Genomic DNA, 18,017 nt, shown 5'->3' on the forward strand with positions numbered 1-18,017 from the left:
AAAAAATGACTGGAATAATCGTGAAACTTAAAAAATGACCAAAATACCCTGAGGACAAAAAAAATGACCACATGACCTTGAAACAAAAAATTACTAAAATGACCTTGTAACCAAAAAGTGACTGAAATATCCTTAGGACCTAAAAAATGACGTAAATATTTATAATCCAATTAATAATATAAGATTTACAAAAAAAAAAAAAAAAAGTGAAAAAAAAAAATTACCTAATACTTAAATTCTTGAAAGTAAAGTACCATACAAAAAGAAAAAGAAAAAAAATAAAGATAAATAATTTCATAGTCCAGAATCTAAACACTAATTACTATTTTAAATATTTATAATTCACTTAATAATATAAAATTTACAAAAGAACAAAAAAAGTGAAAAAAAAAATTACCCAGTAATTGATTTCTTGAAAGTAAAGTCCTATACAAAAAAAAAAAAAAAAAAAAAAGATAAATCACTCCACAGTCCTCACTCTAAATACTAATTACTATCTTAAATATTTATAATCCACTTAATAATATAAAATTTATAAAATTAAAAAAAAAAGTGAAATTTTTTACCTAGCACTTGATTTCATGAAAATAAAGTACCATACAAAAAGAAAAAAAAAAAAAGATAAATCACTCCACAGTCCACAATTTAAATACTAATTACTATCTTAAATATTTATAATCGACTTAATAATATAAAATTTACAAAAAAAAAAATTGAAAAAAATCACCCAGTACTTGATTTCTTGAAAATAAAGTACAATAGAAAAAAAATCACTTCGCAATTCACACTCTAAGTACTAATTACTATCTTAACTATTTATAATTCACTTAATAATACAAAATTTTAAAAAAAAAAATTACCCAACACTTGATTTCTTGAAAGTAAAGTACCATACAAAAAGAAAAAAAAAAGATAAATCACTCCACATTTCACAATTTAAATACTAATTAATATATTAAATATTTATAATCCGCCTAATAATATAAAATTTATAAAAGAAAATAAAAGTGAAAAAAAAAAACCTAGTACTTGATTTCTTGAAAGTAATGTACCATACAAAGAAGAAAAAGAAAAAAAAAAAAAGATAAATCACTCCACATACCGCAATCTAAATACTAATTATTATCTTAAATATTTATAATCCACTTAATAATATAAAATTTACAAAAAAAAATGTGAAAAAAAAAAGTATCCAGTACTTAATTTCTTGAAAGTAAAGTCCTATACAAAAAAAAATTTAATAATAATAATAAATCACTTCACAGTCCATAATCTAAATACTAATTACTATCTTAAATATTTATAATTCACTTAATAATATAAAATTTACAAAAGAAAATAAAATTACCCAATACTTGATTTTTTGACAGTAAAGTATCATACAAAAAGAGAAAGAAAAAGAAAGGATAAATTACTCCGCAACCCACACTTTAAATATTAATTACTATCTTAAATATTTATAATTGATTTAATAATATAAAATTTACACAAAAAAAAAGTGAAAATATAAATTTCCCAGTACTTGATTTCTTGAAAATAAAGTATCAAACAAAAAGATAAAGAAAAAAAAAAAGATAAATCACTTCGCAGTCCACACTCTAAACACTAATTATGATCTTAAATATTTATAATCCACTTAATAATATAAAATTTACAAAACAAAAAAAAAAGTGAAAAAAAATTACCCAGTACTTGATTTCTTGAAAGTAAAGTACCATACAATAAGAAAAATAAAAATAAAAGATAAATCACTCTGTAGTCTACACTCTAAATACTAATTACTATTTTAAATATTAATAATTCACTTAATAATACAAAATTTACAAAAGAAAAAAAAGTGAAAAAAATTTATCTAGTACTTGATTTCTTGAAAGTAAAATACCATACAAAAAAATTACTCCACAATTCACAATCTAAATACTAATTACTATCTTAAATATTTATAATCCACCTAACAATATAAAATTTACAAATGAAAGAAAAGTGAAAAAAAAAAAATTATCCAATACTTGATTTCTTGAAAGTAAAGTACCATATAAAAAAATCAATCCACAGTTCATAATTTAAATACTAATTACTATCTTAAATATTTATAATCCACTTAATAATATAAAATTAACAAAAAAAATGTGAAAAAAAAAATTTACCCAATACTTGATTTTTGGAAAGTAAAGTACCATACAAAAAGAAAAAAAATGATAAAGATAAATCACTCCACATTCCACACTCTAAATACTAATTACTATCTTAAGTATTTATAACTCACTTAATAATATAAAATTTACAAAAGAAAAAAACAGTGAAAAAAAATTTACCCTGTATTTGATTTCTTAAAAATAAAGTACCATACAAAAAAAAAGATAAAGATAAATCACTTCACAATCTACAATCTAAATATTAATTACTATATTAAATATTTATAATCCACTGAATAATATAAAATTTACAAAATAAAAAAAAAAGTGAAAAAGAAAAATTTACCTAGTACTTGATTTCTTGAAAGTAAATTCCTATACAAAAAGAAAAAGAAAAAAATAAAGATAAATCACTACACATTCAATAATCTAAATACTAATTACTATATTAAATATTTATAATCAACCTAATAATATAAATTTATAAAAGAAAAAAAAAGTGTGAAGAAAAAAATTTACCCAATACTTAATTTATTGAAAGTAAAGTACCGTACAAAAAAAAAATAATAAATCACTCCACTATCTACAATCTGAATACTAATTACTATCTTAAATATTTCTTATCTACTTAATAATATAAAATTTACAAAAGAAAAAAAAAAAGTGAAAAAAAAAATTTACCCAGTACTTAATTTCCTGAAAGTAAAGTACTATACAAATAAATAAATAAATCACTTCACAATCCATAATCTAAATAATAATTACTATCTTAAATATTTATAATCCACTTAATAATATAAAATTTACAAAAGAAAAAAAAATTATTCAATACTTAATTTCTTGAAAGTAAAGTACCAACCAAAAAAAAAAAAGGATGTCAAGGGAAATCAACCTAAAATCTCATTTTTTTTTGGATTCCCATTTGGGCCCATGTCCAGCCAATTATAAGTCCAAAACCGAGTGGTCCTACCATTTCTAACAACCTAACCTAAGCATTTTTTGCACACATTTAAAGCATTGGCAAAGGCTATGCCCACCCATGGCTGGCTGTATCAATCGTAAGCTTGGTCACAAGCTCGGTCACATCGGCCATGCCGAGCGACCTCATGCAATGCACTCTTCTCCCTCCAATAGTCTACACCAAGTTGGATCGTATCAATCATAACTTTCTTTGGGGCGACTCATCCTCGAATAGAAAACTCCACGCCATTAACTAGGATGTGGTCACAAGACCTAAGAACCTCGATGGTCTAAGTTAAAAAAAAAGAATAAAAAGCTTAGCCCGCAACAAAGCCCTGCTAGCCAAAAGAGTGTGGACAATCCGTGCTAAACTAAACGATCTCTGGGGCAAAACATTCGGGGAAATATACCCTCCCACCTCTACATATGCCAAAAGGAAATCCAATACCTGGGCCAGCCTCTCAAAAGCTACGGAAATTTGCGATAAGGGTACTAGGTGGCTCATCCGTAATGGAGCATCCATTTCCTTTCAGCATGATGATTGGACTGGGCACAGATCACTCCGAAAATTCATACACGATCCCCTTCATGCTAATGAAACTACTCTCAAAGTCAAGGACACATGGGACGCCCAAGGAAATTGGAACTTGAACACTTTATCCTTTTTGCTTCCCACCCATGTCCAAAATATTATCCACACCACCCCATAGCCGTTCTTCTCCACTTCAGATGACTTTCCCACATGGAACTGCTCCCCAAATGGACAATTCAACCCCAATTCAACTTACTTGATTGCGGCAAATTTCACTCCAACCTCGACCCTTCCATCCTGGTCCTGGCTTTGGAAAACACACACCATCCCTAGAGTGTGGACATTCCTCTGGCAAGCTTGCCATGACCACCTTCCCACCAAATACAACCTCCACAACAGACACATCCTCAATGACAACGCTTGTCCTTTCTGCCTCTCACACCCTAATATAGCATCACACCTCCTCAGGGATTGCCCTCGCACCATGCCTATCTGGAATGTCCTTTCCCTTTACAACCCTCCCCCTGATTTCTTCATCAAACGCATGTCCACCTCTACCTCACAAACTCCTAACCTCCCTGACATCCCTTGGAAATTTCCTTTCCTCTAGCCGTTTGGTCCATCTGGTCTGCTCGTAACAAATTTGTGATGGAAGCCCACCCTTTTAAGACCAACCGGATCGTTGAAAGAATAAAAGCCTTAATGCAAGAGCTTTTTCACTTCCTTCCCCCCAAGAATACCCTTGTTTGGAAAAACTTGTCTCATGTAGGATGGAAACCACCACCGCCGGGCTTTTACAAATTAAATACTGATGGTTCAACTCAAGGCAATCCAGGTAGGGCCTCGGTAAGGGTTTGTTAAGGGATCACAATGGAACTTGGATAGGTAGCTTCAGCAGGGATATTGGATTCACCCACTCGATGGCTGCGGAACTTTGGGGCCTAAGGGATGGGCTTATATTGGCTAGGACCCTGAACATCACAAAAATCTTGATAGAAATTAATGCCCTAAATGTTTTAAATGTGGTCAAACCCCTTTCTGCCCCTACCGATCACACTCACCCTTATATGAATCTTATTAATGATTGCAGGTCTATCCTTTAGTCTTTTGAGGTAGCACACATAGACCACACCCATCGTGAAGGGAATCAATGCGCGAGCATATTGGCCAAGGAAGGATTAAATAATTCAAATGCTCTTGTTTTGCATTCTAGTCCCCCTTCCTGTATTTTATACCAGCTTTTAGCTGATGCTTGGGGTGTTGTATACCCTAGACTTTGTAATTCTTAGTTCTTAATTAATTTATCCACTTTACCAACAAAAAAAAAAAAAAAAAGGCTATATCTAGACTTCAAGATTTTTTTTTTTTTTTTTGGGGGAGGGGTAGAAAGGAGATTCATTCAAAAGAAAACTAAAGGTTAACAATCATCTTAGTGCAACACCTGTTAAGATATAAACCAGCTTTATCGGAGTCTAAAATAGTCCCTAAGTCCACAGGCAGACTGTTATACAAAATGAAATTTAAAGATTGTTGCGATCTCACTCTAGCTAAAGCATCCGCACATTTATTTACTTCTGTAGGGACACTGGGCCCAGGGTCCATTATCTATTTGTATATTGGGCCTATGGCTCAAGTTGAGGGCTAGGAGTGGTCTGAGGAGGAAAAATCTTTGATAGAAGAGACTGTGTTAGTAAATGAAGAAGTTGGTTTTGGTCATAATGGCCAAGGAGGATTGTTTGAGGATGAATGCGTCTTCGGCTAATTGAGGTTGAGTTCACGAGGAGTGATCCATTGTTCAGGGGAACGTTCCAAGAAGTTTGGTTGGTATAGATAGGCACGGTAGAGACATAGGAAAGGGAAAAATCCTAAAATATCTAAGGAGAAAGCTGCTGCCACAGCATTAAATGCACTGTAGCTAACTCTCTGACCACATTAATGTAGAGGTGATATTTGAACAGTGATTATCAGTCTTACAGCTGCTACATGAAGACTTTTGGGAGGTGTTGATGGGACAAATATCAACACTAACCATCGGGTATGCACGTGGAAGGTGGAGATAAGATGGGGAGACAATATAAATGAAGAAGGAGGCAATGAGACATGGAGGTCGAAGGATAAAGAAAGAAATACTTTAGTAATCTAGAATTAGACTTATAACCATACTTAAGAGCATTATATAAGAACCAGTCTCCAAGGACTTTGCCGATGACATTTTTTCTTCAGTCTCAACTTGTATGTTTTCACTCTTTTGTCACTAGCCTACTTAACTTGTTGTTTGATTAAATAAAACCCAGTTTTCTAACTCATTCTCTATAAATTTATTGTTTTGGGTTTTTTGGGCCTAAGTCCATTCATACTTTGGGCAAGGAATTCAAATCTGGTCCTTACAACTTCCATGAAGCAATGGCTAAATTGAACCTGGGGAATCTGGGAAGCCAACTGCTTGCAATCATCCACAATGGAGGAAATCACAGAGTTAGATTGTCAAGGGTTAATTAGAGCACTCACAACAGTGGTGCTATATAGGTATAATGGTATTTTTTAGCTCTCAATCACAAAAAACCATGCTGCAGCAGTGGAGCTAAATCTATTTTTTTTTAGCTCCATTGCTACAGTGCACATCTATAAATAGATGTGCACTGTTCATGAGAGCTAAATAAAAAAAAAATATTATTTTAATCCCTCGATGATTAAAATAATACATACTGTCACTCTCTCTCTCTCATTCACTCTCATCTCTGAAGCTCATCTCTCTCAAGCTCACTCTCTCAACTCCGATCTTCGGTATCTCACTCTCTCAGCTCCGATCTTTGGTATCTCACTCTCTCAACTCCAGTCTCTCAAGCTCATTCACTCTCATTTCATCGTCAACATCGTCGCTGATCAGCACTTTTTGTGTGGGTAGATCAACGTTGGTAGGTGGTTGGGTTCATCGATGGGTGGCTGGGCTGTGGGCGTCGATCAGCACTTTTTGTTTTGTTTTGTTTTGTTTTTTTTTTTTTTTTTTTTTTTTTTTTTTTTTCTTTCTTTCTTGCTGTAGGCTATGGACTGTGGTGTGGTGGTGGTTGTGGTTGTATGGGTAGATCGACATTGGTAGGTGGTTGGGTTCATCAATGGGTGGCTGAGCTGTGGGCGCCAATCAGCACTTTTTGTTTTTTTTCCCTGTTGTGGGCTATGGGCTGTGGTGTGGTGGTAGTTGTGGTTGTGTGGGTAGATTGGCGTTGGTAGGTGGTTGGGTTCATCGGTGGGTGGGTGGGTTTGTGGGTAGATCGGTGTGTTCGTGGTGGTGGCTCGGGTGGGTTTTGTGGTGGTGGGTGTGGGTGTTGTCGGGTGGGTGTGGACTTGGTTGATTTTTTTTTTTTTTTTGGTTGTTGTTGTTGTGGGCTGTGGTGATGGTTGTGGTTGTGTGTGTGGCTATGATGTATGTGTGTAGCGAATATATTATTTATTGTAGTGAGATGGATTATTTTATTGTAATAGATATATTATTTTATTGTGATGTTTATATTATTTTATTGTGTTGAAAGTTAAAATAGATCCACTGCTACAGCATGTGCATAGGTAAAATAGATAAAGTAACTTTTGGTGGAGTTAAGTTACTAAATTTTTAGCTCCGCTGCTGTGGATGCTTTAACACATCAATAATAGCATTAATGACAACAGCTATAAATTTTCTGTTATTGCAAAGTAAAATACTGTAAAAGGCCATCCCGCAAGGCCCATAATACAGCCATGATCCTTCATAATTTGAGCCCAAAGGCACATTCCTTTCATATAACAAGTTCTAATCGTATTTTGCCAGGAGAGCACAGTTCTCATTTTTGCCACCAGCTCCAAAGCTCCTCTCATCATTTTGTACTTTTTTTTTTTTTCCTCAATGGCATTTTCTTTCCTCTTTTCTTCTTAATTTGGAAGAGAAAAAATTGTGAGCTCCTATGGAAAACTCTATTACTAGTTGGGTAGTAACTAGTAAGCAATCAAATAATGGGCTTCATATCTACTAGTGTGTCGCTCGGAGTGGCCACTGTGGGTCATTCAGTGTCGGGGTCGTGGCCCACTGGGCTATAGAGGTAGTGTATATTGTATATGTAGAGTGTATTGCAAAAGGATTTTTTTTTTTTTTTTTTTTGTTGAGAAAAAGGGTGTATTGCAAAAGTGGTAAAGCATGGAAAAAAAAAGTTAATATTTTTAATAGGTAATTAAGAAAAAGATAGAAAAACGGATGTGATTGTTATTATGGTCCCACCCGTAAAAGAAAATCCATCTCTATTATTGGGGGGTTTTTTTTTTTGGAACATCTCTATTATTGTTTTAGAACGATTTTGTTTTTTTTTTTTTTTTTGGGTAAATGTTTTAGAACGATGTTGGAATGATACGACCCTTGGAAATGGTGTTTGGGACCAAGGTGAAAAAGATTTATGAAAGCAAATAAACATATTGATTTGCCTACACCAAAAATTGGTAAAGTTTCTGATGTTTATATAAGAGATTTGAGGTTCAATTCCCGCCTACACCAAAAACTAATTGGTGTCTTGATCTGATGATAAAGAGCTATTATTAAGAGCGGACATCATAGGTTGAAATTCTCTATAAAAAAATATAAAAAAAATAAAAAAAACATATCGATTTGCCTGAAAAGTTATTCTCCATCCATGAATTGATATGATCATTGTATGATAATTTTGTTGATGATAGATAGGAGATAATTTATTGTTTATTATTGTTTGCAATTTTATTGTAATTGTGCTTTCTTTTCTCTCAACAAATAGGAAAAATTACACCTTACTATCCTAAATTATATCTCATGTTACACTTTACACCCTGAACTTTTTGAATGTATATTTTGCACCTAAAATTATGATCATTGTTACACTTTGCACCTCGATGTTAAGTTTAGTGTTAATTTGGATAAAAAACTATGACATCATATGAAAAGATCTAATTGCATATCTTCTCAATCCCTTAAAAATATATGAGAAATTACACTTTATCACCCTAAATTGTTTTCCTTATTACACTTTGCACCCTAAACTTTGAATTTCCATCCAAGTTAACACCATACTTAACGTGGAGGTGCAAAGTGTAATAAGGGTCATAATTTATGGTGTAAAACGTGCATTTAAAAAGTTTAGAGTGTAAAGTGTAATATGATGTATAATTTTGGGTGATAAAGTGTATTTCCCAAATAATTTTGGTCAAAATATTCTAAATTTTTTTTAGAATGGTTAATGGGTCTTGTTGTGATTGATTCAAAAATTATGTTACTTCTTTAATTACAACCTATTACCTTAATAAGTTGTGAAAAATATTATAATAATTAGGTGTTAGTAATTACAATAGTTCCTCCCGCCCCCTCCTCTCCTTCCAAGTATGTTTGATTGTTGTTTATTTTCAATAGTTTATTTGTATAATGTTTATTAAAAGATATGTTTTTTTTTTTTGTAATTTCTGTTTTAAATATATTATGAAAAGCTAAAAATTAGTTAATTTAAAAAAATTAGAAGTTAGATTATTTAAAAAGAAAAATTGAGACAAAAAAATAAATGTAAAAACTATGTTAAGAAATTTCCAAATGCACTCACACCAGATTTGGTAATCTTTTTCTATCCCAATATAATTATGAATTCTATTCCGTTCCTCGAAACGACCAAAATTTTCTATTCCAATTAGTTAACCAATACAAATCATCCCTTTATTCTATTTCATTCTAAATTCTGGATCATTCTGCTCCATTCCACCTGTTTTGGTTTATTCAACCCAATATGGTGATTCTAGCTAGAATGTAAAAAAATAATTATTTTTTTCTTAAATCCATGATTTTTTTTATTATTTCATTCACATATGAAATTTTATTATTACTTTCCTTTATAATTGTTTTTTTCTTGTTTACTTTACTCATATTTGACATGACTTTTTTTTTACATTAATTAATATATTTTTTTTTGGCTATCAAATGAAAAAAAAAAAAAAATTCTTTACTTTGATTTTGAATTAATAATATAATGTGGTATAATATCATATGTGGGGCCCAATAATTTGTGGCCCTGACCCATTTATTCATTGGGTCCAAGGCCTGAGCTGAGGAAGGTTATAGTCAAGGATAGGTAATACAGGTACAAAATAGTCTCGGGACAAAGCCGAGGACGATTCAGTCCTCGGCATGTCCGAGGTCCCCCTGGAAGGAAGGACAAAAACGGTATAGGAACAGTTTGGAAAAAATCTAAAAATATCTATGTCAATAGGGAAGGATACGCTGGATAGTTTAACGACCAAGGACAAAGGGAAAGCTGCCCTTACTGCCATTCAATACTCTGCACTTGACAGAGTCATACCCTTCAGCTTTTACAACCACCCTCAACCACTCTGGGTATGGGTTGATGGGACAAGTATCAGTCTTGGAAAGGTCGATCCTACACGTGGACGTTGGATAAAGGATACAGGTCAGTATAAAAGGAAAAGTAAGAATTCAAAGGAAGAGGCTGGGAAAAATGGCAAAAAACCAGAGTCTCCCAACCCGCCTCCAGAAGAAAGACTCCTAGGGCGAATACGATTTAAATTATGTATGAACGCCACGAAAAATCCACCGTCTGGTGACCATGGCCTAGCCTTTCAAACCCACGCTCTACAAATGATATTGTTTGGACCTTTTTACGTGCGAACTCAATATTATTATGGGTCGTTACGGATCGTGTCCTTACATCATATGATGCAACTTAAATATCTAAATGTGGTATAATATACATATATACAGTTTTAGCGGTAATTCCAGACAATATATTTAGATAGGTCTTTACCAAAATGTTCTGTTCTAGTAGACAAACGAAATAGGTCCGAAACCGTATTCAAACATAATTAATAAGATGGGGGCTAGGGCTGAGCTTAATGTGGAGCTAAATAGTTTTTAAAATTTTAAAAATCCCATGCGACAGAAAACAAATTGATGGGTTCCCATACTTCCCACAAACAAACAAAAAAGGGGCAATGAGTTGGCAGGTAGAATTTACTATTTACACTAAAATTATTGTAGCTAGTAACCACTAACCAGGTCGTACATGTCTACATGATGATGAATAATGCAGTAATTATAATGTGCCTCATTAGTAATTACTGCTAAAAGATTTTGCACGACGTATACCAAACGCATGCGCGGTGCTCGAGCTTCTGACTCCATTCCCCGACATCGACGAGCGTGCGTGAATTTGCATGCAGCTGATGAAATGGCTCACACCGACCTTACCTACTCCAAATACATTGCTTCTCAAGCAACTTAAACAGTCCCTCTAGCTCCCATGAGTCGATTCTTTAGATATGTACCCTCAAATATGGTATCTTCCTTGGGAAATATATTTTTTGTAAAAAGTTTTTCCTCAAAACATATTAAAAAAAAAAAAAAACAAAGTAGAGAAATTAAGCAAGGTGTTTGGCGTGTCAAAGTGGACCTGCATGCCCAAATTTCCAGAAGAAACAAACACAAAACGTGAGGGACAAAATGAGGTAAAAATTCGAAGGAAAACGAAAACCCAATAGTCCGAAAATCCTTACCCTCTGGTTTATACTGTTTTGTCCTTTGTGGGAAATTTACTTGGTGCTGTTGTGGGACCATGACAGTATATGAAAATGACCCTTTTCTCGGGCCCTGCTTTTATTGTTGCTGAGCTGTCCATCCCTCCTTTTCTGCTGCTTTCAGTTGTTTAAACAAGTTGTACAGTTTTTGTTTTTTTTTGGTAGCTCATGGAACGAGGTTATGGTCATTCCGTTTTCGGTTGGGGTGCTTTTACTCTCTCTTTAAGCTCAGTATAGATTTGTACAGTAATCTTTTTGCCTTACACGTACACAACTGATAGGGAAAATATATAAGGGGTAAAAGGGAGTGATCATATTTGGATTATGAAAGTTGCTTTCAATCTCTGAAAACCCTTTTGGACAATTACCAAAATTTCAGTTTCATTTTCCTTCTATACTGCCACCATTCAGGCCTCTCTCTCTTATTTACTGTGTTCTATTTCTATCCTCCGTTATTGTTATCCTCTCAAGGTTTTTACACTCAAAAGAACTGGCATCCTCTTCAGTGAAAAAATGGGCAGCACTGAAAATTGCCTTTGTTGGAACAAAAATAGACACCTAGTCAGTTCCTTGCTCTTAGCACTTTTGTTTTCAAGCTTGACCCAAGCGAGATTCATGGCTGAAGGTACTAGTTATACTACTCATAGAGAAACCCTTTGCTTTTTTTGGTCTGAATTGGACTTTTGCTAATTTCTATTTATTGCAGGTAGAGGTCTGCCCAAGTTAGTTGAGGCTGCTCAAGTAAGTAACAACAAGTTCCCTTCTATATATATATATATATATTGATCATTTCCTCTATTTAAATTATTTTTGAAGCTGATGTTGAATTCGAACATTGTGTACATACAGAAAGGGATAGAAGTGAAGAAAGTGGCAAGGATGGTGAGAACTCAGATAGGGTCAAGGCCACCAAGGTGTGAGAACAGGTGTAGCTCTTGTGGGCACTGTGAGGCAGTTCAGGTTCCTATTGTCCCACAAGTTCAAAACCACAGAAGAAGCCAATTCTATGCTTCGCGTGCAACCCCAAGTATTGCATATTCTAGAGGGGATGGCAGCTCTAACTACAAGCCTATGTGCTGGAAATGCAAGTGCGGCGACTTCATTTTCAATCCCTGATTGAGCTAACATGTTATTAAGTATTTAAGTAGTAGATAGGATATGACCAAAATAGTTGGATTGCACACACACGATCTCTCATGCTTTGTAGAGTTCTCCTTTAATCCATATTATAAAACCCTATTCCTACGCGTATAGATGGGGTTTGGGTTTGGATTGAAAGAGTTGTATTATTCGTGGGTTTTTTTTGTTCAATAAATTTGTTAATGTTTACATTGAGTTCATGATTATATTTATATCCAGTGTTGTTAAGATTTAAGAGTTCTTAATTAACACACGAGCTAGCCAATTAACCGAGCAAAGGAAATGGAAATGGAAGGATAAAAAAACAGTGTGGTTGTGGAAAAGAACGACAGAAACGCAACATTTTTTACTTTTCACAGTTTGCTTTGCTGACGTGAGGCATGTTTTGATTGGTTTGACTAAAAAGGGTCCGGTTAATAACAAATCTATTTTTGATAAATTTTATTAGGAATGGAAAAAATTGTAAAATTTTTTTCAATTTTCAATAATTTTTTTCTAAAATTGGTTTATTATTGTGTGTTCTTAAGGTACGTATTAATAAAATCCTACTAAAAATTATGTTAATAGTTGCCATTTGCTTGCAGTAAAGACTATGAATCATTACCCAAAAGTGATGTCGTAATTTTTGTGCAAAAATTCAATTTTTCTAGAAAAGAGAAAACCTGAAAAGAAATATTACAAAAATAAAAAAGGCAAGGCTGTCTGGTATTAGTAGACTAAAGTCTTAGCAATTTAAGCAATAAATCAAAGTGATGTCATAATTTTTGTGCAAAAATTAAATCTTCTAGAAAAGTAAAAACTAAAAACGATAAAAGAAATATTACCAAAAACAAATGGCAAGGCTGTCTGGTATTAATTACTAATAAACCTTAGCAAATCAAGGCAGCTGTCTGGATAGTTTTTCTTTGATACATGTGTTTTTCTTTTCTCCTCTCCTGAGGATTTTAGTTTTGAACAGTGGTGACATGGGGATATTAAATGAGAAAAAGATGTGAGGTGTATCAAAGTTTGTCAGACAGTTTTGTTTTCGTATCTTACAAGATTTGTGCGTCATAAAGCCTGTGCATTAGACAGCCACCTCGAATGGATAAACTACAGAACACATACCCATGATCTCATATTTACCTCTTCTCTCTTTGTGAGTTTTTGTAAACTGTTAACTATTTAATTATTTATTTATTCATTTTATGAATAATCATATTTATTAATAAGAAGGGAAAAAATGGCATGCTTCCATTTTTAACTTCACGATGAAAAACTCAATCAGGAATACAAGACTAACTTAATAATATATATATATATATATATATAATTACACTGCTACAACTTTTTTTTCCCCTAATTACGTAAGAGCATTAGCATTGGAGAATGCTAATGCTATATCTAAGACCCATTTGACATTTTAAGCTTTAAAATCCTTTGCATCAGACAATGCTAAACTCAACTATTGCAAAATTTTTTGCAATAGTGCTACAGTACAATTCTATCTTTAGAATTGTACTGTAGCAAGTATTCTAAAAAAAAAATACTTTTTTATTGCCTTATGCCCAACGGACCCTCCTTCAACAACAGGACTTCCTACTGTCCAACAAAATCACAGAAAATTCCAGACCATGCCCAACGGACCCTCCCTCAACAACACCGCCGGACTTCCTACTTTCCAACAAAATCATAGAAAATTCTATACCAAACTCGCTGCCTCTCTCTCTCTCTCATGAAACCAACATAAAACCCCACTCTCTCAACCCAACTCCATCACAAACAACCCAAATCAATAACCAACGTCCTCCACTGCGAGCTCCGCCACAAACCCAACTTCAGCTTCAAGCACAGAACCCAATCATCGATGAAACCAACGTTTAAGGCTCAAGCACCAAACCCAATCGCACCACCAAGCACCACAGTGGCTCAGTTTTTCCGGTGGGTTGCAATTCGGCGGTTCTGTGGTTGCTTTTTTTTTTGGCGTGGCTGACGGCGTGGGTCACTGTGGTGGTTGTGGTTTTTTTTTTTTTTTTTTTTTGCTGTGACAGGTGCCTAAAGGGGTTGTGGGTTGTGGTTGGGTCTGGTGATGATTTTTTTTAATGGGTTTGCTCCGGTGGGTTTCAAATCGGCGGCATGGGCTGATGGGTTTTTGGTGTCGTGGCTGTGGTTGTGGTTGTTGATGGTTTGAGGTGCCGTGGCTGTGGTTGTTGATGGGTTGAGGTGCTGATGGGTTGAGGTGTCGTGGCTGTGGTTGTTGATGGATTGATCGGTGGCTTGAGTTGATCGGTGGCTTGGGTTTTTGGTGCCGTGGATCGGTGGCTTGAGTTGATCAGTGGCTTGGGTTTTTGGTGCCGTGGCTGTGGTTGTTGATGCTTGTGTGTTGCTAGAGGTTGAGGGAGAAGTAGAGGAAAAAAAATGGTTGGAAAGCCTAGGAAATATGGGTCTGACAAAAATTGGCAGTTATAAAGAAATAATAAAGAAATATTAAAAATTAATATTTTAATAGAAATAGAGTTTTGGGATGTAGAAGTATTGTAAAATAAGATGGTATAATGATAAAGTGTGTTTTTAGAATGGTAAAATAGAATAGCATTAGCATTTTCCAATGCTAATGCTCTAACAAGAATACTGCTGTCTTGTACTTAAACATGAAGGATAAATAAACAAAAACTATTGAGGTTTAAACAAATGTCAATTATGTTCAAAAATTTTCAAAATTAATTATTATTTTCTTTTTTTTAGAAAGCAAAACTAAGTAATTTAGTTTCTAAATTGTTTCTATTTTTTTTCCCTTCTAAGTAACTAGAAATCAAATTAGTTAATTTTGAAAAGTCTTAAATTTGATTAATATTAATTCAAACCTCAGAAATATTAACAGCATTTTAACAATTAAATTAACACGACAAAAAAATTATTTGTAATTACTAATTTCCCTCCTTGAGGGGGCCCATATGGTCTTTGCAGGTGAAAAGTGATTAACCAGGAATGGCTTCCCCCTAAAAGGTCTTTTCGTGACAACGACTTCCTACAGAAAAATATAACAAAAGGCATAAATAAAGAATTTAGAGCAGCCGACAGGGATGCATCCATTGAATACAATAGGGTGGTGCAAAAAATCGATGAACCGAAAAAATGGGCCAAAACTGACCGAATTGAATTCAATTTTTTGGTGCGGTTCGGTTTTAGTTTGAATTTTAGAAAATCGAAATATTTCAATTTGGTTTCGGTGCTGGATTTTTTCACCCCGAAACTGACCGAACAGACCAATATATATATATATATATGTAACTTTAAGACATAACTAATTAGTGGCTTAATGGTATGCTCCTTGTGTTTTGGCTAACTGATCCCAAATTCGAGCCTTTGCGTGGGTTTTTGCTATTTAATTTTTTAAAACTCTAGTAGTAGTATGATATAAATACCCCTATTCTTCTCTTTTCTTTTTTTCAGCCGCCCCCTTCCCCAATTTTCTCTCTGTCTCTCTCTACCCTTCTTGCTTCAGCCGCCTCCTTCCCCAATTTTCTCTCTAAGTCTCTACCCTTCTCACTTCAGCCGCCTCATTCTTTTCTTTTCTTTTCTTTCTCTGAGTCCCATGGACCATGGCCATGCCTCTCTCTTTTCTTTGAGTTACATATCTCTGTTCTTTCTTCAATTTAGATTGAAAAATCACTACAGAGACATGGTGGTAGGCTCAAGCATTATGAGACATACTGTGGCTCCTACTATGGTGCAGCAACGATTCAATTTTATGTTGGAATCTGTGTGCAAATTGTTGAACAAATATTGTTGGAAGTTTTTCTTTCTCTGTCGTTTTGATTTGTTCAACAGCTCTCTCTCTCTGTTGCTCTATTACTTTGTTTTTTTTTTTTTTTTTTTTTTTTTTTTTTTTTTTTTTTTTATGTGATTAAAGTTAGGGTTTTGAAAATCTCAATAACCCTATCTTTGAAAAACCAAAAACCGACCGAAACCGACTGAAACCGAAATACACCGAAATCGATTGATTTCTAGCCATTTTGGTCGGTTTCGGTTAAGAATTTCACAAACTGAAATATTCGGTTTTAGTTGGCCATACCCATAAAAACCGACTGAAACTGAATCGAGCACACCCCTAGAATACAGAATCTATTCCTCATTACATATTTTGGATTAGAGTACAACACAGGCACTAGCTACGCCTCTATGTGTTTAACATGAAATTTAGATTCAATGCTTGTAACTTGTAAGAGCATTCATAGTGGCAAATGCCATCCTATCCTATTTTACCAGCACAAAAAGCTACTTTATTAATTATGCCATACCAATTTACAATACACTCAACATCCCAAAACTCTATTTTTTTCCATTTTATATAAATATTCTTTTTTATTCATTTTTTTTTATTTCTCTTTTTCTCTTCCTTTTCCTCTCTTTCTCTCTCAACCTCTAGCACCGGCCACAACCCAAAAAAAAAAAAAAAAAAAAACAACAACATAGCCACCATGCCACCACCAACACACAGTCACACCCACATATCCCAGCACCACCCACCGAACCATTAAACTAAAAAAAAAAAAAAAAAAAAAAAAAAAAAAAACCCCATCAAAGCATTAGTTCAAACCAAGCCAAAACCCCACATATCCCAACAAACCCATTTAAAAAAAAAAACCATCATCGAAGCTACCGATGAAGCCACACACATAGCACACATCACAGCACGATCTTCGATCTCCGCCGATCCACGCCAATCCCAAATCCAAAATCCAAAACCCAGCTCTGGTCACGCCCAAATCAACCTAGATCAACACCTAGCTTCGGTCACACCCAGATCAACCCAAATCCAAAACCTATAACCCATAACCCACAGCCCATCACGCCAATCCACCACAATCCTCAACCCCAGATCCACCAAGCAAACCCACCAAAATCCGATTAGCAATCCTCAACCCCTTGACCATGATGATCTCGCCTAGAAAAGGTCATCGATAGTGCCATCGAAGAGAAAGGCTCAACGGAGAGAGGGGAGATGAGTTCTGTGACTGTGAGAGAGAGGAGTTGAAAGAGAAAGGTCTGAAAGGAAAGAGAAAATGATTTAAATAATATATTTTGGTTTACAATATTTGTGCTACAATGCCATCCTACATTTAGGATGGTACTGTAGCACAATTGCAAATTTTTTTTTTTACAATTGTAAGATTTTGAAAGTCCAAATGTTGGGTGGTTTTTGGGTTTTAATGCTAAATCATCCCTACATATCCCACTTGGTAGTTCCAATGGGAATGCCCTAAGGAAACAATTAGGGAAAAATAGTTTAGGATCATTAGGATAAAATTGAAAGTTTAGCAATTTCTTTTAGTATTCAAGATTTTGAAAATTTTGAAGTCCCTAGCTATTAATTTTACTTTGAGAAATTACTCTTTGTCTCGTGTGTGCACCCAAATTCTACTATGTGGACCAGGCTTAGAATTGGGCTTACAGTCTACTTGTATAGTGGGCCTAGTATTTCCTACGATGGGCAGTTCCACCTCAAATCACTCTATAGCTTCCTTTAACCCTAGTGAACAGCCTTACTCTCCTTTATGTGTTATTCACTCCCAGCTTTCGCTTATTTGCTTTTTTTTCTCTCTCTTTCTCTCTTACTTTCTTCTTTTTCTCTCTAGAATTTCTAACCCCCTCTTTCTCATTCTCTTCTCCTTTTTATAGCTTCATGTTGGTGGAGGCGTCATGAT

The 18,017-nt window shown here is 34.2% G+C and overlaps 1 protein-coding gene across 1 annotated transcript; it reads left to right on the forward strand.

Moving 5' to 3' along the window:
• Window positions 1-11,358: 11,358 nt before the first annotated feature.
• On the forward strand, window positions 11,359-12,525 carry LOC126710024 (EPIDERMAL PATTERNING FACTOR-like protein 2). Its single transcript, XM_050410407.1, has 3 exons — window positions 11,359-11,815; window positions 11,897-11,931; window positions 12,040-12,525. Exons 1-3 carry the CDS (start codon window positions 11,704-11,706, stop codon window positions 12,304-12,306), a joined length of 414 nt encoding a protein of 137 aa, XP_050266364.1. The 5' UTR covers window positions 11,359-11,703; the 3' UTR covers window positions 12,307-12,525.
• Window positions 12,526-18,017: the final 5,492 nt, after the last annotated feature.

The sequence above is a fragment of the Quercus robur genome, chromosome 12, assembly GCF_932294415.1.
Source record: "Quercus robur chromosome 12, dhQueRobu3.1, whole genome shotgun sequence".
NCBI lineage: Eukaryota > Viridiplantae > Streptophyta > Magnoliopsida > Fagales > Fagaceae > Quercus > Quercus robur.

Coding starts and splice junctions, on each gene's coding strand:
- LOC126710024 (XM_050410407.1), top strand. CDS start 11,704: ATGGGCAGCACTGAAAATTGCCTTTGTTGGAACAAAAATAGACACCTA. Junction 11,816..11,896: donor AGCGAGATTCATGGCTGAAG/GTACTAGTTATA, acceptor TATTTATTGCAG/GTAGAGGTCTGCCCAAGTTA. Junction 11,932..12,039: donor AGTTAGTTGAGGCTGCTCAA/GTAAGTAACAAC, acceptor GTGTACATACAG/AAAGGGATAGAAGTGAAGAA.